Below are 24,060 nucleotides of genomic sequence, written 5' to 3'. Positions count from 1 at the left end.
AGGAGAAAGAGCTGGCTGTCATCCTCTCAGTACCCTTACCCTTGAGTTGGGGCCTTTGCACCCAACAAGTCCTCAGCTGCAGAGCTGTAGACCCAGGTCCTGGGAGGTGGCCTTCTTGTATCCAGGGAAACGTCTCTCCACCCCTGGGTGGCTTCCAGGAACCTGACCCTAAACCTTCCTCAAGGTTCTTCTCAACTCAGCTTTTCCTTGGTTGTCCCAACCTGCCACACAGTGCTAGTTCCAGCTGAAAGGGCCACCGGCTGTATTTTCTCACATTCTGTGGTCTCTGCACAGACCCTCCCTCAGTGCACAGTTGGCTCCTGATCTTCAAGTTACCTTGCCACCTCCCTCAGCTTCCTTCATCTTCCCCAGCAGCCCCTCCTTCTGCCCCTGCAGCTGGTTACCTGGCATCACATGGCGGGTCCTGCTTTACCCGGGCCTTTAGAGCCTGTCCCCACATCTGCCTGGAGCCCACATAACTCATCCACATTCTACTTGGCCTCACACAGCCTGTGTCGTGTCCTACCTGGGCCTCAGGGAACTACCCCCCGTTTTACCTGGGCTCAGCGTCCTGTCACCTGTTCTGCTTGGCCACACACAGTCTGACCCCTAATCTACCCGGCCTTACTCAACCTTCCCCAGTTCTACTTTGAATCCATGTAACGACTGTCTCTTTGGCCACGTCTTAGTGCTTCTTCTTCTTTTTTTGCCTGTACCACGGCCTTGTGGAATTAGTTCCTCAACCAGAGAATGAACCTAGGCCAAGAGCAATGAAAGCACTAAGTCCTAACCACTGGACCACCAGGGAATTCCCTACATTTTAGTTCTTGTTCTTGGCGTTTCATAGATCAATAATAGGTCCCTTCAGATAAACATGTTCAATCAAATAAAACTTCCTTCAGAGAATGTAGGGAGATTGATGTTTCATTCCTGGTCTTTCTTCTATTCTAAACCTTTTCTCATTGAGGCAACATCAGTAAGTCTTAAAGTGGTCATATATCATGAAAGAAGAAAACAAAGAAATAATGAAAAGTGTGAGTGTGCAGCTTGGAGTTAAAATAAAATGCCAATGCTCATATCAACAACCAAAAAGTCAAGCTTTTTGAGGCCAAAGGCAAATCCCCAGGGGAATCTGAGGCTGGTGCCCAGACAAGAGTGGTTTCCCCACCCCAGGAAAGATTGGAATTCTTGGCCCTGGAGAAGCAGAGCAGGCATGCAGGTGGAGGGTCCCTTAGCAGGCTGGATGCCAGCTGCATCACAGCCTGGGGATATGAGGTTGGAGAGGCCCATGGTTTACCCCCAGAGTAGCGGAGCCTGTGTGGTCAGTCTTACCTGGAACTCTTTCTGTTCAACAGTAGAAGTGACTGTTTTCTGGCTGTCCATGGCTTAGACTTAGTAGTGGAGAAACTTAACATTTTCTAAGGAAGGGATGAAAAATAACAGAGAGGGTGTGGGCCTGAGAAGTCCTGTTCCTGAGTTGAGGAAACTCTACTTCCTCTCAGTTTCTGTCCTGGTTTCCGCTCAGACAGAGCAAACCATTCACAGACAGCATCAATCTGTGCACCACAGTTCAAATTACATGTAGGAACCATAAAGCCTAGTTAACTGTCCCGGGATGATTAACATCTATATGGGAAAAACAAATTTTATCCTTAGCCCCCACCACATGCAAAAATCAGTTCCACATGACCTAATATGTAAATATGAAAGGTAGAACTTTAAAAATGGCAACTAGCCTTCTGATCTTTCTAGGGCAAAGACAGATTTTAAAGTCAAAAAAGTGCTAATTCCAAAATAAAAGACTGATAATTTTAAAGTATCTGTTTATAAGAAAAATTCGACAAATAGTGTGAAAACATAGCCCAAAGAGAAGGAAAAATCATTGTGATACATAAAACTTTAGATGGTCATTAACTAGGACACATATACATTCCCACAGACAAAGAGAGAAAGAAATCACAAGAGAAGAGTAAGTACACGAGTAGGCATTTTACAAAAGAAGATACCAGTTTGATGAATAAACATAAAGAGATTCTCTACTTCATTCATAATCAGAGGAATGCAAATTGGGACCAGGATTAACGACCATTTTGTGCCTGTTAGATGGTAAACATTAAAAAGTCCATTAGTACTTAGTGTTGCAAACAGACAGGACCACTTGGACAGCTGATAAGAGTTTTTGTTGCTGTTCAGTTGCTAAGTCATGTCCAACTCTTCCCGACGCCATGGACTGCAGCACCAGGCTTCTCTGTCCCTCACCATCTCCCAGAGTTTGCCCAGGTTCATGTCCATTGATCGGTGATGCCATCCAAGTATCTCATCCTCTGTCATCCTCTTCTCCTTCTGCCTTCAATCTTTCCCAGCATCAGTGTCTTTTCCAATGAGTCAACTGTTCGCATTAGGCACCCTAAATATTGGAGCTTCAGTTTCAGCATTAGTCCTTCCAATGAACATTCAGGGTTGATTTCCTTTAAGGTTGGCTGGTTTGATTGCCTTACTTTTCAAGGGAATCTCAAGAGTCTTCTCCAGCACCACAGTTTGAAAGCATCAGTTCTTCAGTGCTCTGCCTTCTTTATTGTCCAGCTCTCACATCCATACATGACTACTGGAAAAAAAAAAACATAGCCTTGACTATATGGACCTTTGTCGGCAAAGTGATGTCTTTGCTTTTTAACAGGTTGTGCTCGTGGTAAAGAACCCATCTGCCAATACAGGAGACAGAAGAGACACAGGTTAGATCCCTGGGTTGGGAAGATCCCCTGGAGAAGGGCATGAAAACCCACTCCAGTACTCCTGCCTGGAGAATTCCATGGACAGGGGAGCCTGGCAGGCTATAGTTCATGGGGTCACACAGAATCAGACACAACTGAAGCAACTTAGCACTCAGGTTTGACACAGCTTTCCTGCCCAGAAGCCATCATCTTCAAATGTCATGGCCACAGACACCATCCACAGTGGTTTTCGAGCCCAAGAAAAGAAAATCTGTCACTGCTTCCACCTTTTCCCCTTCTATTTGCCATGAAGTTATGGGACCAGATGACATAAGTTCACATGCTTAGAAGTCACATGGTGTCATGGATCATGTAGCCCTTGATACACCTGACCTAGGGATGCTCTTGCAAAGTGTTCCAGGAAGCATGCATGAAAATGGTCTGAACAACACTCTTTGCAGCAGCAGAAACATGGGAATGATCTGAGGGATAGTGGACCTCCCTGGTCACTAACTGGCACCTGCAGCTCACAAGCTGCATAGAGGTTATGATGGAATCATGTCTAGAAACACAAAAGTAAGAAATGAAGCAGTACAAGAAATAAAACTATCGAGAAAATTAGAAGGGAAATTTGGGGCAGTGGTCACCTCAGAAGGGAGGCATGGGGATAGGCAGGCAGACGCAGGTGGAGGGGATGTGGCAGTTCTGGTTAGCAGTGGATTGCTTGGTGTGGATTATGTTTTTATACCTTAATTTACATTAGGCATTCCTTGTACATTCTTTTCAACTTAGCAGTTAAAATATCTAGGTTAGTGACCACACCATCATGCTTATCTGGGTTATTAAGGCATTTTTTGTTCAGTTCTTCTGTGTATTCTTGCCACCTCTTCTTAATCTCTTCTGCTTCTGTTAGGTCCTTACCGTTACTATCCTTTATTGAGCCCATCTTTGCATGAAATGTTCCCTTGGTATCTCTAATTTTCTTGAAGAGATCTCTAGTCTTTCCCATGCTACTGTTTTCCTCTATTTCTTTTCATTGTTCACTTAAGAAGGCTTTCTTTTCTCTCCTTGCTATTCTTTGGAACCCTGCATTCAGTTGGCTGTATCTCTCCTTTTGTCTTCTCTTCTTTTCTCAGCTATTTTTAAGGTCTCCTCAGACAACCATTTTGCCTTGTTGCATTTTTCTTTGGGATGGTTTTGGTCATCACTGCCTGTACAGTGTTACTTTATCCATAGTTCTTCAGGCACTCTATCAGATCTAATCCCTTGAATCTATTTGTTACTTCCACTGTATAATCATAAGGGATATGATTATCATTCATACATGAATGGGCTAGTGGTTTTCTCTACTTTCTTCAATTTAAGTCTGAATTATACAATAAGGAGCTCATGATCTGAGCCACAGTCAGCTCCAGGCTTTGTTTTGGCTGACTTCTCCTCCTTCTGTTGCAAAGAATGTAATAATGAATCTGATTTCAGCATTGACCATCTGGTGGTATCCATGTGTAGAGTCATCTCTTCTGTTGTTGAAAGAGAGTGCTTGCTCTGACCAGTGCATTCTCTTAGCAAAACTCTGTTAGCCTTTGTCCTGCTTCACTCTGTACTCCAAGGCCAAACTTGCCTGTTCCCCCAGGTATCTCTTGACTTCCTACTTTTGCATTCCAATCCCCTGTGATGAAAAGGACATCTTCTTTTGGTGTTTGTCTAGAAGGTCTTGTAGGTCTTCATAGAACCATTTGACTTCAGCCTCTTTGGCATTAGTGGTTGGGGCATAGACTTGAATTACTGTGATGTTGAATAGTTTGTCTTGGAAATGAACCAAGATCATCCTGTCATTTTTGAGACTGCACCCAAGTACTACATTTGGGACTCTTTTGTGGACTATGAGGGCTGCTCCATCCCTTCTAAGGGATTCTTGCCCACAGCAGTAGATATAATGGTCACTGAATTAGGTTTTCCGATTCCTGGTCATTTTAGTTCACTGATTCCTGAAATGCTGACGTTCACTCTAACCATCTCCTGCTTAACGATCTGGATAACCACGATGGTGTGATCACTCACCTAGAGCCAGACACCCTGGGATGTGAAGTCAGGTAGGCCTTAGGAAGCCTCACTATGAACAAAGCTAGTGGAGGTGATGGAATTCCAGCTGAGCTATTTCAAACCCCAAAAGGTGATGCTGTGAAAGTGCTGCACTCAATATGCCAGCAAATTTGGAAAACTCAGCAGTAGCCACAGGACTGGAAAAACTCAGCTTTCATTCCAATCCCAAAGAAAGGCAATGCCAAACAAAGTTCAAACTACTGTACAATAGCACTCATTTCACATGCTAGTGAGGTAATGCTTCATATCCTTCAAGCTAGGATTCAGCAGTACATGAACTGAGAACTTGAAGATATATAAGTTAGATTTAGAAAAGCTTTGTTCATAGCAATGTTTCCTAAGGCCCACTTGACTTCACATTCCAGGATGTCAGGCTCTAGGTGAGCGATCACACCATGGTGATTATCTGGGTCATGAAAATCTTTTTTGTACAGTTCTTCTGAGTATTCTTGTCACCTCCTTAATATCTTCTGCTTCTGTTAGGTCCATACCATTTCTGTCCTTTATTGTGCCCATCTTTGCATGAACTGTCCACTTGGTATCTCTAATTTTCTTGAAGAGATCTCTAATCTTTCCCATTCTATTGTTTACCTCTATTCTTTGTATTGATCACAGAGGAAGGCTTTCTTATCTCTCCTTGCTATTCTTTGGAACTCTGCATTCAGATGGGTATATCTTTCCTTTTCTCCTTTGCCTTTAGCATCCCTTTTTTTCTCAGCTATTTGTAAGGCCTCCTCAGACAACCATTTTGCCTTTTTGCATTTCTTTTTCTTGGGGATGGTCTTGATCACCACCTCCTGTACAATGTCGCGAACCTCTGTCCATAGTTCTTCAGGTGCTGTGTCTATCAGATCTAATCCCTTGAATCTAATTGTCACTTTCAGTGTGTAGTTTTAAGGGATTTGATTTAGGTCATACCCTAATGGTCTAGTGGTTTTCCCTACTTTCTTCAATTTAAACCTGAATTTTGCAATAAGGTGTTCATGATCTGAGCCACAGTCAGTTCCTGGTCTTGTTTTTGCTGACTGTATAGAGCTTCTCCATCTTCAACTGCAAAGAATATATCAGTTGGATTTTGGTATCGACCATCTATCTGGTGACGTCTGTGTGTAACCAAGGACAATCGCTTCAGGCGGTGTTTTCCCTTTTTCCTCTCTCTGGTGCCCTCTGGTGGGTCTTACAATGGCTGGTCCCCGCTCTGAGTCCATCCTCCTTCCACAGCCACCACTGTCCTCAGCAGATTCTTCTCTTGTCATATCAACCTCCCACTGCCCACTCCCCCACCGACCCCCCTGGCCATTCCCCACTGCTCTGTGCTGGCATCGCCTTTGGAGTCTTAGAAAGCTGCAACCACACCCCTGGAATCCAGGAGGGCCCCTTCCTCCACCTGGTGGGTTAAAACTTCTGCACACAAGCAAACAGTTTTGCTTGATCCACGATCTTAAACAGCAGCTGTGAGATGAAGGTAGAACCAGGGGCAGATAAGAGAGCACATTGCTTAAGCTCCCCAGCCCTTTGGTGTGAAGAGTTTTGTTCCTGGTCCAAGCCAGCTGGCCCTTTGTACCTGGGAAATTGTGTGTTCTCTGCTTTTGTTTAACTTGGAAGAGATTTTGGCTTTTGTCAAGGTCATTCTTTTTAGCCCAGAGTGCATTAAATATTACATACTTGGCTGCCCACATTTTTATTTGTCTGTTCTTGATCCTTTTACATACAAAGTAAGAGGGAATTTTCAGGAGAGCTTCCCTAAAGCAACTCTTTGAGCATATTTTCAACTCAGTCTCTATTTCACTCCCATCTTGCTTATCCATTGCCTTTTGGGTACCCAGAGAAGTAATATTGTACTTTTCACCTCTTCGGTCTAAGGATTCATGACTGCTGGGTTGCCTCTTAAGGAAATTTGGGGATAGCTATATGTCCTTCCTGTGAGTAGGAGGGAAGGGAGAACCAGTGCATTACATCAACCTGATAGAAAATACTGTTGCCACTGAATCTACTGCTCAGGGGAACTTGGCCCATGGAGGAAGGTCAAGGAGCCTGTGGGGAGAGGCCACAGCCCAGCAGCTGTCTTGTGGGGAAAAGGCTCACTGGATATTCCAAACGTGTCCTCCATCTTCTCCCCAGAAGCCCTGGCTGAGTGTAAATTTACACTTCAAGGAGCAGGAATCCAAGAAATACAGGATATGATGTAGAATTAGCAGGCAAAGAGACCAGTAAAGTGGATATTTAAATGCAAATACTGACTTGATAAGATGGCTATAAATATTCATGCAATTGTAAAAGTTGACTTACAAAAACAGAAGAAAATACATTTGGACAAATCTAAAGCTAGTGTTATGAAACTAAACTTCCTAACATTTGGGAAGGAGTGGTGTATTGCTTGGAAAAGAAAGAAAGGAATAAAGAAAGAAAGAGGAGTCGCTCAGTCACGTCCGACTCTTCGCGACCCCACGGGCTGCAGCCCACCAGGCTCCTCAGTCCATGGACTTTTCCAGGCAAGAGTACTAGAGTGGGTTACCATTTCCTTCTCCAGGGGATCTTCCCAACTCGGAGATCGAACTTGCGTCTCCTGCATTACAGGCAGACGCTTTACCTTCTGAGCCACCAGGGAAGATCCATTGCTTGGAAAATAGATAAGAAAAGTATGCTAAAGGTCTCTTTTTGCTCAGATTGAACGATATTGATTAACTCCTCAGGTTAATAAGTCTATGTAGTTTTAGACTTAAGGGTAATCATTAGTAGAATATCAACAGGACAGAAATACATCAAAGCATCAAGGAAGAAAAGGAACAAACAAAATATGACAAACTCAGCAAGTGATAGGGAAGGATATATACCATTAAGCCATATTCACCAGCAGTCACAAGAAATGTGATTCTCCTGTTAAAAAGAAAAATTTTTAGTTATGTCAAAGCTATAGGATGGTAGATGCATTTCTCAAGGACAACATGACATAGAGATACTTAAAATGCTGGGACAAACAAAAGAAAATACTTGGTGATAATTATCAAAAGGGACAAAAATATGTTTATGCTGCTAAAAAGTACAATTCAGTAAAAGACAAATCACCAGTTTTAATGTGGATTGAATGTATCAAAGTAACTTTTCAAATAAAGCATCTTTTAATAAAATATGATTATAATGTGAAAAATCAGCACACTAACCCTAACTTAGAAATGACAAGACATGATTCAGTTCATCATCAGTTCCGTTGCTCAGTCATGTCCGACTCTTTGCGACCCCATGAACTGCAGCATGCCAGGCCTCCCTGTCTGTCACCAATTCCTGGAATTTACCCAAACTCATGTCCATTGAATCGGTGATGCCATCCAACCATCTCATCCTCTGTCATCCCCTTCTCCTCCTGCCCTCAATCTTTCCCAGCATCAGGGTCTTTTCCAGTGAGTCAGCTCTTTGCATCAGGTGGCCAAAGTATTGGAGTTTCAGCTTCAACATCAGTCCTTCCAATGAACACCCAGGACTGATCTCCTTTAGGATGGACTGGTTGGATCTCCTTGCATTCCAAGGGACTCTGAAGAGTCTTCTCCAACACCACAGTTCAAAAGCATCAATTCTTTGGCACTCAGCTTTCTTTATAGTCCGACTCTCACATCCATACATGACTACTGGAAAAACCACAGCCTTGACTAGATGGACCTTTGTTGACAAAATAATGTCTGCTTTTTAATATGCTATCTACGTTGGTCATAACTTTCCTTCCAAGCAGTAAGCATCTTTTAATTTCATGGCTGCAGTCACCATCTGCAGTGATTTCTGATCCCCCCAAAATAAAGTCAGTCACTGTTTCCACTGTTTCCCTATCTATTTGCCATGAAGTGATGGGACCAGATGCCATGATCTTAGTTTTCTGAATGTTGAGCTTTAAGCCAACTTTTTCACTCTCCTCTTTCACTTTCATCAAGAGGCTCTTTAGTTCTTCTTCACTTTCTGCCATAAGGGTGGTGTCATCTGCATATCTGAGGTTATTGATATTTCTCCCAGCAATCTTGATTCTAGCTTGTGCTTCTTCCAGCCCAGTGTTTCTCATGATGTACTCTGCATATAAGTCAAATAAGCAGGGTGACAATATACAGCCTTGATGTACTCTAAGACATGATTAAACAGCAATTAACAGAGACAACAGTATAACGTAAACATTTGGTAATCTCAAAATGGAGTTCTTTTCAAGCATGATCTAAATTCCAAAAACCGTAAAGGAAAAGTTTTGTCTTACTTTCTTAATTGAGATGATAATTGTAATCTTTATAAACAATTGTTTAACTTCAATAACCTCATGCAAAATGCTGGACTGGATGAACCACAATCTGGAATCAAGATTGCTGGGAGAATGATCAACAACCTCAGATATGCAGATGATATCACTCATATAGCAGGAAGTGAAGAGGAGTAAAGACTATTGATGAGGGTGAAAAAGAAGAGTGGAAAAGCTGGCTTGAAACAGTATTGAAAAACGAAGAACACGGCATCTGGTCCCATCACTTCATGGCAAATAGATGAGGAAAAAATGGAAACAGTGAGAGATTTTCTTTTCTTGGGCTCCAAAATCTTATTAAAAAGTAGAGACATTACTTTGCTGGCAAGGGTCCATAGTCAAACCTATGTTTTTTCCAGTAGTCATGTACAGATGTGAGAGTTGGACCATAAAGAAGGCTGAGTGCTGAAAAATGGATGCTTTCTAATTGTGCTGCTGTAGAAGACTGTTGAGGGTCCCTTGGACAGCAAGGAGATCAAACTAGTCAATCCTAAAGGAAATCAGCCCTAAATATTCACTAGAAGGACTGAGATGCTGAAGCTGAAGCTGCAATACTTTGGCCACTCGATAGGAGGAGCTGACTCATTGGAAAAGACCCTGATGCTGGGGCAGACTGAAGGCACAAGGAGAAGGGGACAACAGAGGATGAGGTGGTTGGGTGGCATCACCGACTCATGGAGATAAGTTTGAGCAAACTCTGGAAGATGCTTGAGGACAGGGAAGCCTGGTGTGCTGCAGTTCATGGGGTCACAAAGAGTTGGACAGGACTTAGTGACTGAATAACAATTTCAGTAAGTCCTTTACATATTGTTTTACTCGTGATTTCTCTCAAAGTTTCAAAGTCCAGTTAATTCCCTAACAATTTAAAGTATCCCGGGGACTCCCCTGGTGGTGCAGTGGATAAGAATCTACCTCTAGTGCAGAGGGCATGGGTTCAATCCCTGTCTGTGAAGATTTCACCTGCTGTGGTGCAACTAAGCCCATGGGTCACAACTTCCGAGTCCATGCTCCAGGGCCCACAGGCGCAGCTAACGAGCCCCTGTGCTGCAGCTGCCGAAGCCCGCGAGCCTAAAGCTTGTGCTTCGTAAGAAGACAAGCTGCCACGGTGCGAAGCCTGTGTACCGCAACCAGAGAAACCTGCGTGTAACAACGAAGACCCAGCGAAACCAAAAATAAACAAACAAACAAAAACTTTTAAAATAATTTCTAAAGTATCCCGGACAATAGAAAAAGATGAAGATAATTTCAATTGTTTCCAAAGTTAGCACAACTCTAATAGAAGAACATGGTAAGACGTGAGAATCTGAAGCCCGATTTTACCTACGGATGTAGACGCAAAAGTACTAAAGCTGCTGTTCAGCAAGTTGAAGCATCAGCACGGAAAGAAGTGTGGCTCCACCACACTCCTGGTTGGGAAGCAGAGCTGTAAGACTGCGCGTACGTGAAGCAGTGTGTTCATCCAGCATCGTACCCGCAGATTTAAAAAGAAAAGTCCTAGGACTGTCTCGGTTAAAAAGGTATTGTACTATCTCAATACCCATCCCTGCTAAATATTCCTTGTTAACTAGAGAAAGAAGAACATTGTCCCAATATGGTTGCCTTTTTGCCACAACCAATCAACCACACACTTGATGGAGAAGTACCCATTCCTGCCAGGCAAGGGCGAGGCCACCTCTGTCATCCCGATTAGTCAACATTGTTTGAGATGATGCAGGCACCTGAATGAGATATAAGACAAATAAAAAAGACTTTCTTCTGAAAAGATATACTCAAAAATTTCATTACTTTATACAGACATCTGTGCCTGCATTTAGAATTGTTGCTTGGCCGTCCCAGAGCATTTCCACAGAGGACCTGGAATAGCGGGGCCTGGCCCCAGAGCACGTGCTGCACCCCAGGAGGCCTAGGCTCCCCTGCACCGCCCTTAGGCCCCTTCCAGGATGCACACACTCAGATGAGCTGCCACGTGCAGTTATTTTGGCCTGTGGGAGCCATGGGGCCTGGTTTGCCTCACACACGTCCTGTCCTCATGCCCACCTGTCAGGGCTTGAACTGGAGCCCCAAGGAAGGCTGACCCTTCCTGACCCTCCAGCACCAACAGGAAGGACAAACCAAAAAAAAAAAAATGCTGTGTGGACACATCTGCCTGGCAGGGTGGAAGAAGAGGACAGAGGGGTCAAGGTGGCTCTGTCTCCATGCTGGGGACGGGGCCCTGCCATCCCACATCAGCCCCTGGGGGGGGGATGACCGAGCACACGCACCTCGACAGGGCCCTCAGCCCACCAGCCCACGGGCACAAAACAGGCCCGAGACTCCCGCCAACGTCAACGCCCCTGCACAGCACAGGGAGATACAAGTCAGACACCAGTAACATGGCTGTAGTTCTGAGTACAGATCAAGGGACACTGCTAATAGACTGGGAGGGAGAGTGGTTTAGAAGTCAGTGTGTGGAATGCAGCCTCAGTTTTAAGTATATGCAAAGCACATGTTCTACCACTGAGCTACACCCCTACAGAGGTGATTTTTGTTCTTTTTTCCTTCATATTTCGTATTGTACATAGAGATGGATCACTTATTCAAAAGTATAAAATTAGAACCTGTTAATTAAGATCTTCCTATGTCACCAGATAGAGGACAGAATTAAATCACACAGAAAACCTCTGTAAAATACCCAGAACATTATAAAAGAAGCAATTTGGAGCTCTGTGGTGTCCTGCACAAATAAATATAGGACATTTTAAAACACAAAGTCTACTCAGCTCATTGATTTTAACATACACAATAAAAATTCTAATATTTTTGATTTTAGAATTTGACAAAATGCTTCTAAACAGTAATTATCCCCCAATTTTCTATAATGAACATGTACCTTTTTTAATAGTCAGAGATTAACTTTTTCACAATTGGTCAACTCTTCTTTTTTCCCCTCTACTGAATCTGCCAGTTGATTTGACAAAGTGGACTAACATTCGGGTGCTGAATTTTTCTTCTCTGGCCAGGAGTTTGGCTGCTGGTGATTCAGTACCATTGGGGCTGCTCAGACAAAACTCTTGCTCAGGGGTTGAGAATTGCACCAGGAGGTCAGGCACTTTGCCATGGAAATGATCAGCACAGAATTGATGTTGCCTTACATAAATCCTATCAGAAACAAACCCATGTAAATAGGACCTTACTCCTCCTTGTCCACCCAATGCCAAAGGGAGGACAGGCCCCCACCCCACACTCTGACCTATGGGCTGGTGGAGCTCCCCTGGATGCTGTGTTTACTGACATTGGTGCAGGTGTCAGCAGCCAGTGTTGGCAGAGCCCAGGCATGGCCCTGTGGGTTCCTGGATAAAGTTCTAATGAGTTGCCACTGAAGGAATCAGCCTTTGAAATGATGGCCAACAGCAGCTAATAATAAACTAATGTCTTGGGCTGGAGGATAAGGAAGGTGGCATTGGTCAGCTGCTCACCCTCCTTCTCAAGAATGCATTATAAAAGCTTTGCCTCTCCATGGGAGCATCCTCAAAAGTCGGCAGATCCCCCAAGGGCACCATGGCCGCCCTGGGCATCACGGTCGCCCTGCTGGTGTGGATGGCCACCCTGCTGTTCATCTCCATCTGGAAGCACATCTACAGCAGCTGGAAACTGCCCCCTGGCCCTTTCCCACTGCCCATCATCGGGAATCTTTTACAGCTGGATATTAAGAACATTCCCAAATCCTTCACCAGGGTAAGAGAAATATTGTTGATTTGAGGGGGGAGAATTCAGAAATTAGATGTAATATGTGTGCATTCAACTCACTCTCAGACAAATAATAATTCAATACCAGCTTGTTGTGAATCAACTGAATTACCAATACCACCCAAGAGTGATAAGCCAAATGTTATGCTACCGATGCAGCTTGGGCATGCTGCTCAGTGGGCACTGGTCATGGTTGCCCAGAGGCCCTGCTTGAGCAGTGCTAACTGCCTTGTCGTTGGGTGGCTTGGCAGCCCGGTGTGGCTGTGGCTGCTGCCTGCCGCTGCTGTGCAAGGAGGGACCTGCGCTGACACCTGATGCACACCGGCTGGGCATCAGTCTGCAGCTCTCCTTAGGTGCCAAAGAACAGGAGGAAAAGTGAGGTGTTTGACCCCTACACACAGCTCTTACTGCATTTGTTGTGACCAGTGAATGAGCTCATAACTCTAGAAGCTAAATGCGTTGATGAATCTATTAAAAGAGTTAACAAAAGAGTGTCCTAGGGCACAGAGCCGCTTTACAAGGCACTGATGAGCGTCACGCTCCAGGGGGGAAGACGGGCTTGGGGACTCTGGACAGTTCAGATCCAGGGTGTCCAACAGCATTGTAGGGTCCAGGACCTTGACTAGGAACAGCAGACTGGAGGTGGTGGGGGCAGTCACGCGGAGAGACCTCAGGAGGACGCGAGGAATCAGCCAGGCCTTCCGACTTAACTGTGTCTGGGAGGGAGGGGAACGAGGTGCAGCCCGGTGCGTGGCCAAGCGTGCCTGCACCGGGATGCGCTGCCTGTGGAAGAAGCCGCGGTGGGGAGGGCCTTCCCCAGGTTGCTCTGGGTTCTCCTGGTCAACAACAGTGGCCTTGGGGATCACGTTAAAGCATGGGCCTCCCCTTGGAGGCAGCGCGGCTCACCCCACGGCCTGTTGGTCTCTGCAGCTGGCGGAGAGGTACGGGCCGGTGTTCACCCTGTACCTGGGCTCTCAGCGTGCCGTGGTCGTGCATGGCTACAAGCCCGTGAAGGAGGTCCTGCTTGACTACAAGAACGAGTTTTCTGGCAGAGGAGAAAACCCTGGGTTCCAGATGCACAAGAACAATGGTGTGTCCCACTCGGGGTTGGGGTGCTGGGGGGGTGTTGGGGGAGGCCCTGAAGTGACAGTAACAACTTGCTGAAGACAGAAAGGTGATGTGACCCACAGACAAGTCAGGGGATGATTGGTTCATTCAGTCATTGCTCTGCGTGTTTTGATGAAAGCTACTGCATGAACCTTGCACACCAGAGTGGACAAGACCTGGAACATCCACCCACTGACCAGCAAGACAGACATATTCATAGAGAAACAGGCCAGAGGAAGCTGCTTCTGCTGTCTGGCCCAGCAGTGCCTGCCTCCACAGACCTTTCCGCCTCCCTGGGTCCCCAGTCTCTCCCGGGAGCTGTTTCCACTCACAGCTTCAACTGCTCCAGGGTGTTGGGGCTCCATCTACTGAGGTCCCTCACCCACGAATGGCACCCACCTGTCTATTGAGGGGGCCTCTGATGTCCCACCCGGGGCTGTTCTTAGATCAGGAAGAGGGCGCTGAGATGTCCCTGTGACCCCTCTTTCCTCTGCCTCTCCCAGTCCCCAGGCTCCAGACTCAAGAGTTCCCTACGCAGGGGAGAAGGCCTGGGGATCTAACTGGTCTTTATTGGAGTATTTTCCAGAGTCCTGACTTCAGACTCTACCATCTGCATCTCCTGGGAGGTCCTGGGAGGGCTGGGGACACTGGCTGGTGGGGGTGCCCCTCCTGCCCTCCCAGCTCTGAGGGCTCCTGGCCCCTGCTGTCCTCCGACCTCAGCCGCTTGTCCTTGGCTGCTTGCTCTCTGGTGTTTAAGTGAGATTCTAAAGCAGATTAGTGTGAAACAGCATCCCTTCTACCACAAAACTTGGAACCCTCACTTCTTCCTGAGTCAATTTTGTTGATGAGCTTCTGGAAAACTCATTTTATGGAGAATTTCCAAACTGATGTGCTTACAGTTGTATATGGACTTCTTGCCTTATTTTTCCAGTCTGCATTTCTGAGGCATTTGATTGTCTGTCTTAGATACTGTGCTTTTGTTTTTCTTCTTAGGAGCTCCTGAAACCAAATTAAGCACCTAAGCTTTGTCATTTACACAGAGGAGGTTTACTGGAGGAGAGCCCTGGGAGGGCAGGAGTTCTGGAGTCAAAGAGCTTTACCATGGTCAGGGGGGGTCAGGGAGGCCTGGTGCAAGTCACGTGCCCCTGGAAGTGGTCAGGCAGAGCCGGCTTCCCCGTCCTGCGGCTGGGACACAAGGCGCCTGACTGCGTCCTGCCTGTGCCACACTGTGGGACACGCACTGCATGTCCACACGGCCTGGGGCTGACCCTGCACATCAGCCAGCCATTGGAACAGGTCTGTGGTCCCCAGGAACAATGACGTGAATGGTCTCGGTTACCATAGTATGGAGCAGCAGCTGCGTGTCAATGTGCTGAGAGGGCCGCCCATCATTTCAGTCAGTCTGCGAGGCTCTGGAAGGGGAGCTTCCTTGCCTCCGTTTCTGCCTGTTTGGTCCCAAACAATGGCGCTCCTCTGGGATCTGTCTCTTTATCTGCATGTCTCTGTGGCTCACCATCTCGGCCTCTGTATCTCTCTTTCTCTTTGTCTCTTCTTACATTTTTCTGTATCTTCTTTTCTTTCTACACAATTCTCCCCAAAACATTTTTAAACTCCCTTCTTCCCTGCCCCTCCCTCCTCAGCCACCTCCTCTCCTCACCACGTGCTCTTCGGAGCGGCCCCCAGCACCTCTCCTTCCTGCCTTTCCTCTAGCGTCTCAGGCCCTTAGGCCTTGGGGCACAGCCTCTGCCCCATTCTCCAGCCTCCTCAGCACACGCTCCCTGATCCCTGGCATCCTTGCTTGTCTGCCCTGTGTCCTGGGCCAGCAACGTGGAGGGCAGAGCTGCCCGGGGCCCAGCCAGGCTGAGGGAGTAGACACCCATGAGTTTGGAATGTCCCTTCCCTAGGTGCCCTCTTGGGCTGCTCTGCTGCATACCCAGCTTCCACTTGGTCCATTATACAATGCCCCACAGGAATCGGTGCCAGGACACCTGAATGCATGACCCTGAGCTCAGTCCTACCTGTACTTTTAACTTGGTGAAGAGTATCTGTAAATGGGCCTCCTCAATGCCCACACACCCGTCAGTGGTCATGCTCTCCATCCGTGGGCTTGTCTGCATGGCTGCCTCCTTGGATCACACACCTCTTCTCCCAGCCCCTCTGGTGCTTCCTCTGCAGGCCATCCAGGTATCCTCTCGGGCCTGGCCAGACTTCCTTCAGGAAAGACTGGGGCCACGGCCTTCCTCAGACCTGGACATGCAGGCGGGAAGCAGCTTGAGGGCTTCCCACATCTCGAGGTCTGCTGGCTGTAGCCTTGGGTGTTAGTAAGGACTTGCTGTGAAGCCACAAAGTGCAAGTCGAGGCATCTGTAACATGAGGGTCAAAAATGACTGAAAGCAATGTTACGTGCCAGCCTGGATGGAAGGGGATTTTCAGAGAATGGAAACATATGTGTGGCCGTGTCCCTTCGCTGTTCATCTGCAACCATCACAGTGGTGTTAATTGGCTGTGCTGCTACTCTCACGTGAAGGTTGCTCAGTTCTGGCCGACTCTTTGTGACCCCGGGAACTACACAGTCCATGGGATTCTCCAGGCCAGAATACGGGAGTGGGTAGCCTTTCCCTTCTCCAGGGGAGCGTCCCAATACAAGAATCGAAGCCAGGTCTCCCATAGCGCAGGTGGATTCTTTACCAGCTGAGCCACACACCCTAATACGAAATGTTTTGGTGGTTAAAAAAAGAAAAAATCACCAAAAGCAAAATAGCCTCAAAGGAATTAGTCAGGAGGCAGGAAAGAGGCGGGAGGCACTTCTTGGTAGTCAGGCATGGTCCCCCTATCGTGGCGGGACGCAAGACATAGTGAGGGAAGCAAGGAGGCTGTGATTGAGGAGCTTACATGAGCAACAGAGGAAACCAGGCTCCACACCAAAGGCCTCCCTGCAAAGCAGAGCGTTGGTCCCTGTGTGGTCAGTGGGCCCCTCAGTGTTTCCTGCAGAGCCGAGCCCATTACTCCTGCCCTCCTTCTCCTGAGAAAAACGTTTGTGGTAATGGTTCTCCTGCTCCCTCTCCTTAGGGATCATTTTCAACAATGGATCAACCTGGCGGGACACCCGACGGTTCTCGTTGACCACCCTCCGTGACTTAGGGATGGGAAAACAGGGCAATGAGCAGCGGATCCAGAGGGAGGCCCACTTCCTGCTGGAGGTGCTCAGGAAGACCCAGGGTGCGTACAGCCTGGGGCTCACACCCACCCTCCTCCAACGTCAGCCCACAGACACCACTTCACACGGCGGTTTCCCCTCTGATCCTGGGGGTAAGGTGATCACCGAGCATGTAGCTGGTGTGTCCTGAATCACCGACAAGTAAGGAAAACCCAAGCGGCTCACACTTCCACCACATCCCAAGAATTCTCACGGTTCTAGAGTGTCTCCTCACAAGACTGGAAATGCCCCTCCTGCCGGGCCCACAGCACGCGCCCTCTCAACCCCCCTGTTTTCCAGGCCAGCCCTTTGACCCCACGTTTGTCGTCGGCTTTGCACCTTACAATGTCATCTCTGACATCCTCTTCCACAAACGCTTTGACTATAAAGATCAGACGAGCCTGAGGCTGATGAGTCTGTTCAACGAGAACTTCTACCTGCTCAGCAGCCCCTGGATCCAGGTGAAGCACTCTCCTCGCTTCTGCCTGTTTTGCACCTTGCTTCAATTTGATGGTTTACAGCAGGAAAAGGATAAGAAGGGTCACTTGTGTGTGTGTGGACAGATGGGCACACAAGACTAGATACCATGGACGCTCCTTCTGGAGACTTCCATGGAGTCCGTGGTTCCACCTAGCTAGCCTTGGGACACTTACTGTTTTCCTCTTTAAATTGATCCTCACTAGACAGGCAGTATCTCTGCCTACGTGCTCGCGTTCCCACCACAGAACTCACACGGCACTCATAGAGTGGTGCCCAAAAAGATACTTTTAGCCAAAATGTTCCAAATAATACAATATTGACAGCCATAAATTTGGGTTTGGAGAAGGTTATTATCCTGGCACACAAAATGCTATTGCACCCAGAAAAAATGTGTATAGTAAGAAAATTCTCTCCCTTCATCCCTCTCTTTCTAGCTTTATAATAATTTCCCAGACTACCTACAGTACCTGCCTGGAAGCCATAGAAAGCTACTGAAAAATGTGTCTGAAGTAAAAAGTTATGCTTTAGAAAGAGTGAAGGATCACCAGAAGTCCCTGGAACCCAGCTGCCCCCGAGGCTTCTTGGACACCATGCTGATAGAAATGGCCAAGGTACACTCACAGTTCGCAGCTTCCGGACCAGGTGGAGCTGAGTCCTCGGCTGTTACGAGATGGGTTTGCAGGGCAGGGGGTGCTTTTTTCAGATTTATATGATGACTTGCACTGTGGTGTCCATGCCGCCCACACTGGGTACATCCTGATGCTCTCAGTTTTACACATATGCACTGGCTTCAGCATGACCTCCACACACATCGACACTCGGCCAGCCTGCTGGGCCACGCTGCACTCTGCTGTCTGTTGAGCTCACCAACAAGATGGCTTCTCTTGGGGAAGCTGTCTAGGAGGTGTGGATTTGGGTGAGTGGGACTTTCACACTGGCTTCCTCCAGCCCATGCTTTTTAACCACTTCTGATCAATTAATGACTGCGTCTCATCTGGGGAGAGGCCCTCAGCATTCCTCCTCAGCACTTAACTCCCAAATTGTGCACGACCTCAGGGGGTGCAGCCCTTCCTAACACAACCTCCCTGACATCCTCTTGGGTCCCCTCCCAGACTGGCCACACTTCTCTCTCCTTGGCACCACAGGACGCTCTGGAGCGCCACACCTGGCTTCCCTGTATGACTTGCTCCAGTTGTCTGAGAGCCTCCTCCATCTGCTGGGCCCCCTCCCACCCCTCTTCCCATTATAACCTGCTTCCTGGGACTGAAAGGCCCAGCTGTGGGGGCAGTAGGAGCCGAGGGCAGCCCTGCAGGAGCCCCATAGTCAGCCCTGGGCTGCTGGAGGTCATGGCACAGGGCCAGGAAGGGCCTCAGCCCCCAGGAGGGCCCTTGGTGGCATAGAAGGATCGCCAGTCTCTCAGCGCCCCCACAGTCCTTTGCTGGGAGCCTTGGTTCCCTCACTGTGCGATGGAGCTGACGGTTCTGTGCAGGATGGGCCCGAGGAGCGGGCAGGGCGGGCAGGTGCGCCTCTGCTCAGGGACACAGGGTCTCTTTTTCATCCACCTGAAGATGTTTCCTCATTGAGTTCCTGTCTCCCATCCACAGGAAAGACACAGTGTGGACCCTATGTACACCTTGGAAAACATCGCTGTGACTGTGGCCGACCTGCTCTTTGCGGGGACAGAGACCACCAGCACCACCCTGCGATACGGGCTCCTGATTCTCATGAAATACCCGGAGGTTGAAGGTAGGACAAGTAATAGGCCAGGACTCTGGACATTGTGGCTGTCACACGTGGACGGAGACCCTGTGTCCCTCAGCCTGGAACATTCAGGCTTCAGCTCCCTGTCTGCAAAACAGGGAGTGACACTGGGGTCACTGGAGGAACGCTCTGGGGGAAGTGTTCTTGTACATGACAGGCACCTGGCACTCAGCCCTCCCACACCCACGGACACACCCACATTGTGAAAGAAAGTCCAGTGAAGAAACGCCATACTTCCAGAATCCACTCCAGGACATGATCTGTTTATGAGAGAGTGAACATGTGCTCATCACCCTAAGACCCAGCCTTTCAGGAAGAGCTGGGAGGGAGGAGCAAGACCTCCTGGCTTATCTCACCAGATTGGAAGAGGGATCACAGAAGGAACCTCTGGTAAAGCATTGCAAGTCTGCCTGCTGCCCTGGGTCCAGCCCTCCTTTCCAGGGCTCCTCCCCAGCACCTGAACCAGGTGAACTTGGGGTAGATCAGGCGTGACTTTGGGGGCTGCATGCGCAGAGCGTCAGGCATTAGAAACACCCCCACCGCAGCCTATAGGTGAGCAGCACTGTATGTTAGCAGGCTGGTCAGCACCGATACTAAGGGAAGAGGAGGCAGAGGGGCCGTCACCAGTGCTCGGGCCTGGAGCCCCCCACCTTTCACTGGGCTGCCCAGAGCTGCGGTGGGGGTCCCCACTGCAAGGAGCTCCTCACCACCTCAGCCATGCCTCTTGCTGATGATAATAATTTGGTTCCTGCTGTGTGCCAGGTGTGGGCATTAGCCCTTTAATACACTGTGGTCTTGAAGGCTGATGTGAAAGGGCATGAAATTATTACCTCGGGAACATGGGTATGTGACCCATCCAGGGTCAGACCTGCTCCATCTGACTCCAAGGCCTTCACCTTTCTATTGGACAGAAAAGTAAGGGAAAGGAGCCCAGAGTCCACAGAGCAAAGCCCCTATGCATCTGGGGCAGTTTTGAAGGAGCTCTGACCACTCTGTACTAGGAGATCCACAGCCTCCAAAATTGTTTTATTTTATTAATTATGACAAATTTCCAGTATAGAGGAAAAGACAGAAAATAAATATGACAGTCATCTATACATCCATTGCCAAATTTAACATGTTAACGTTTTGGAGTACTGACTCGGAGCTCTTGAAAAGAAAGATTGCAGAGCCAGCTGAGGATGCTCCTCACCTCCCTGGCTTCCCCGCCCGCCCCAGACTGCAGTCTTCCTGGAGTGCTGTGCAGCATCCCATGTAGGGCTTCTTACATTTACCAATTACTAAGTATTTACCATTTGCTAAGTAATACCATCTGTATTGTTATATGTGTTGAAATTTTTTCACTTGGTTACAATACTGCAGGGCGCTGTGTAGTCCTCTCAACATATTACAAAGGCCCACAGTTAACCTCAAACCTAGCAAGGCCAAGCAACTGCCAAAGGCTGCTGTTGCTTTTGCCAGGAGAGGGGCTTCCAGAATCCTTCCTCCAAGGCCCTTCAGGAGTACGACATGCTTGTCTGTTTCCACTCTCCATTTGCCTCCATACTCCGAAGAAGCATGCAACAAGCCAGCCTGGGGTAACAATTAATACAGTTTTCCTCCTGCTAGAAATCCCCAAGACCCTTTTTAATCCTCTCCTCCTGGCATGGAGGCAAGCACTGGACTAGCCATGACCAGCTAAGAGAATGGAGTCCATAAATAGACATGTAAATGCTGTAGACGGCACGTAACTTCACTGACCTTAGCTCTTGCTGACATGTGCGGATGAATTACCCAATAATCTGAAGCTCCATAAACATCTACTGGGTCTATGGATGGGTGTTGAGCCAGCTTGGAGTGATGCATTTATTCCATGCATATCTTGGCAGAGAAACTTCATGAAGAAATTGACAGGGTGATTGGGCCAAGCCGAATCCCTGCCGTCAAGGACAGGCTGGACATGCCCTACCTGGATGCTGTGGTACATGAGATTCAGCGATTCATCGACCTCCTTCCCTCCAATCTGCTCCACGAAGCAACCCAGGACACAGTGTTCAGAGGATATGTCATCCCCAAGGTCAGATGTGAGCCTGCAGTGCACACCCAGCAGATCAGCTGCCTTCCAGGGAACAGGATGGGGCCAAGGACACCCTGCCTTGGCAGGTGTTGCTGAACACTAAGGGCTGGGCCAGCATCCCTACCTGCAGAGTGCCCCTCCCCCAGCAGGCCTGGCGTGGACCTGGTGACCCCAGAAATGAGGGCTTCTGGGAAGGGGGTTCCTCAGGTGGTGCCTAGGGCTGTGGTGTGTCCCAGAACCAGGAACAGACAACAGTACCATCCAGCCCTGCATGTGTCACTCAGAGAAGCTACTGGCCCAAGAAGATGAGAACTCTCATCACCGTTTAGTCATGACTCCGCCTGCTATCTGCCCTTAGGCAAAAAACTTCTCCAATTGGAAATGTACCATTTGTCTAATGTAAAATTCAACTGGGGGCCCCAGATGAAAGCCTGTGATATGTTAACCTGACTGACCAAGGTGGCCTGTGTTCCCTCCAGGGCACAGTCGTAATTCCGACGCTGGACTCTGTCTTACACGATAGGCAAGAGTTTCCTGAACCAGAGAAGTTTAAACCAGAGCACTTTCTGAATGAAAATGGAAAGTTCAAGTACAGTGACCATTTTAAGGCGTTTTCTGCAGGTAAGAAGCATTCAGAGGCAGCACCTCCCGTGGGATTGTCCCTGAGTCCTACTCTCTGCTCCACATGTGATCTGCATCGTGCCCCTTACCCCAGCCTGACCCAAGCGTGTTCTTCCCTGTGCAGAGAGGTTAGATGACATCTTGTCACTGAAGTCCTGAGATTGAGTTGAGGATGAGTCATTTTTCTCCTTAGATACTTCATTTAATAGAACTTGGTGAACTCTTTCACAGCTATATTGCCTGCTTCTCAATAATTTTAAACAAGGATCACTGAGAAAAACCTAGTACTCGGTCACCTGGACCCGTCATAGGGCTGCCTTCCCTCCCCGGGAAGCCCTCCCCTTGGTGTGCTGTGAGGGAACGTCTGTGACCAACTTTGTAACTGTAACCCTCAGTGTGAGAGCACTGGCTTCCCCGTGGGCCCCCCTTCTTCCCCTAGGACGTCAGGCTGAGCACTGGCAGAGTCGATTCTCCCAACCTACCACAGGTTTATGCAGTTGAGAGCTGGTGGTTGGGGCCCTGATCCTCCTACACTGAAATCCACTCTGGGCCCCCATTCAGTGGGTAGATGGGGCCCAGTTCTGCTTCGGTGCCATGACACATGGCCTCCTCCCACCCCCTCTCCCCCTGCTACCTGGCCTGGAGCAGAGTCTTAGTGTCCTTGTCACCTCCAGGAAAGCGGGTGTGTGTTGGAGAAGGCCTGGCTCGCATGGAACTGTTCCTGCTCTTGGCCGCCATCCTGCAGCACTTTAACTTGAAGTCACTTGTTGACCCCAAGGATATCGACCTCAGCCCCATTGCAATTGGGTTTGGCAAGATCCCGCCCCGTTACAAACTCTGTCTCATTCCCCGCTCAAAAGTGTGAGGTGCAAACGCCCTGAAACCCCGAGCTCCCCTGCATCCCCTCTGCGAGGACTCTACAAGCCCAGGCTCCAGAGGGAACCACCTGTGCCAGAGACACTGCTTTCCAGGCCACGTTCCTCAGACAGAACTTGAAAGCAAAGTGCAAAAGGATTGTGTCAAACTAATTAAACTAATTAGCACAAACTATGACTTAGCTTGCGTTGGAGTTCCTAGAAATCATGGTAAGTAAGAACATATCAGTATAGTTTAAACTAAACTTCTGAGAAAAATAGAGCTACCCAGTCATCAGAGTCAGTATGTCTTATAAAGGAGTCACAAAGAGGAAAACAGATGCTATTTTGTTGTTCAGAAAAAATAAAATAATATAGCTTTGGCTATCTTCCTTAGGATATGAAGTTCTTCCTTCAGGCTCTCTAGTAGCATCATCCTGTGCTATATTTTAAGACTGAAATATATCTGAAGAGTCATCATAGACATCTGTTATTATCTCTTAAGATTAAAGTCTGACTTTGTGCCTGCAAGGGGAAGTTCTAAGCATGTGGAGACTGGTGTGGAATGAGCCAGAAACTTGGAAATCATTAACCAGCTCCATAACCTGAATCTCAGAAGAATCTGTGAGACAGAAGAATAATTCTGGACAAGAACACTATCCCCATCCACCGGGCGCACACCAGGAACCTCCTGCCTTGACTTCCCTGTCAGTAAAAGGGGTGTGAGAGCAGCCTCCAGGGGTGTGAGGGCCGAGCGGGTGTGATGCAGAGCTTCAGAGCGCGGTGCAGTACCCGAGTCCCACGTGTGTCCCAGGCTCCTTAGTAAAGTGAGACACCCCAGCAGTGCAGCCTCGTCCCGTCTCTCATTGACCCTCCTGCTTCTCCCGTAGGAGGATCATGTGATAGCATTGTGCCCACCCAGGTAACCCAGGACCATCTCCTGTTCTCAAGGTCCTTACACTAATCCATTTCATATTCAGAGTTCCACCTTCCATGTGAGGTAGCTTCCTTATAGCTTAGAAAGAAGAAAGTGGTGTCATGTCCCAAGGAAACCCAAAACCTAGCAGAGCAAATTACAAGATCTGAAAGCCTGAGGATCCCTTTTGGCTTGAAGCTCTGCCTGCTGAAGCCAGTGGGGCAGAGGTCCTACCCTTGATTCTCTGCTGGGCAGGTAT

At 48.1% G+C, this 24,060-nt stretch overlaps 2 protein-coding genes across 2 annotated transcripts in view; both read left to right on the top strand.

The window, feature by feature from the left end:
• TCERG1L (transcription elongation regulator 1 like) overlaps positions 1–24,060 on the top strand; it is a 478,247-nt gene that overhangs the window by 384,430 nt on the left and 69,757 nt on the right. The gene's annotated exons all lie outside the window — the stretch shown is intronic.
• On the top strand, positions 12,588–23,284 carry CYP2E1 (cytochrome P450 family 2 subfamily E member 1). Its single transcript, NM_174530.3, is given in 9 exon segments — positions 12,588–12,798; positions 13,741–13,900; positions 16,987–17,136; positions 17,414–17,574; positions 18,028–18,204; positions 19,198–19,339; positions 21,223–21,410; positions 21,890–22,031; positions 22,706–23,284. Coding segments are annotated over 9 exon segments (1,488 nt in total). The 5' UTR covers positions 12,588–12,621; the 3' UTR covers positions 22,897–23,284.

The sequence above is a fragment of the Bos taurus genome, chromosome 26, assembly GCF_002263795.3.
Source record: "Bos taurus isolate L1 Dominette 01449 registration number 42190680 breed Hereford chromosome 26, ARS-UCD2.0, whole genome shotgun sequence".
Taxonomy (NCBI): Eukaryota; Metazoa; Chordata; class Mammalia; order Artiodactyla; family Bovidae; genus Bos; species Bos taurus.
Note: the sequence above shows the minus strand (reverse complement) of the source record. Positions and strands in the feature narration are given on the sequence as shown.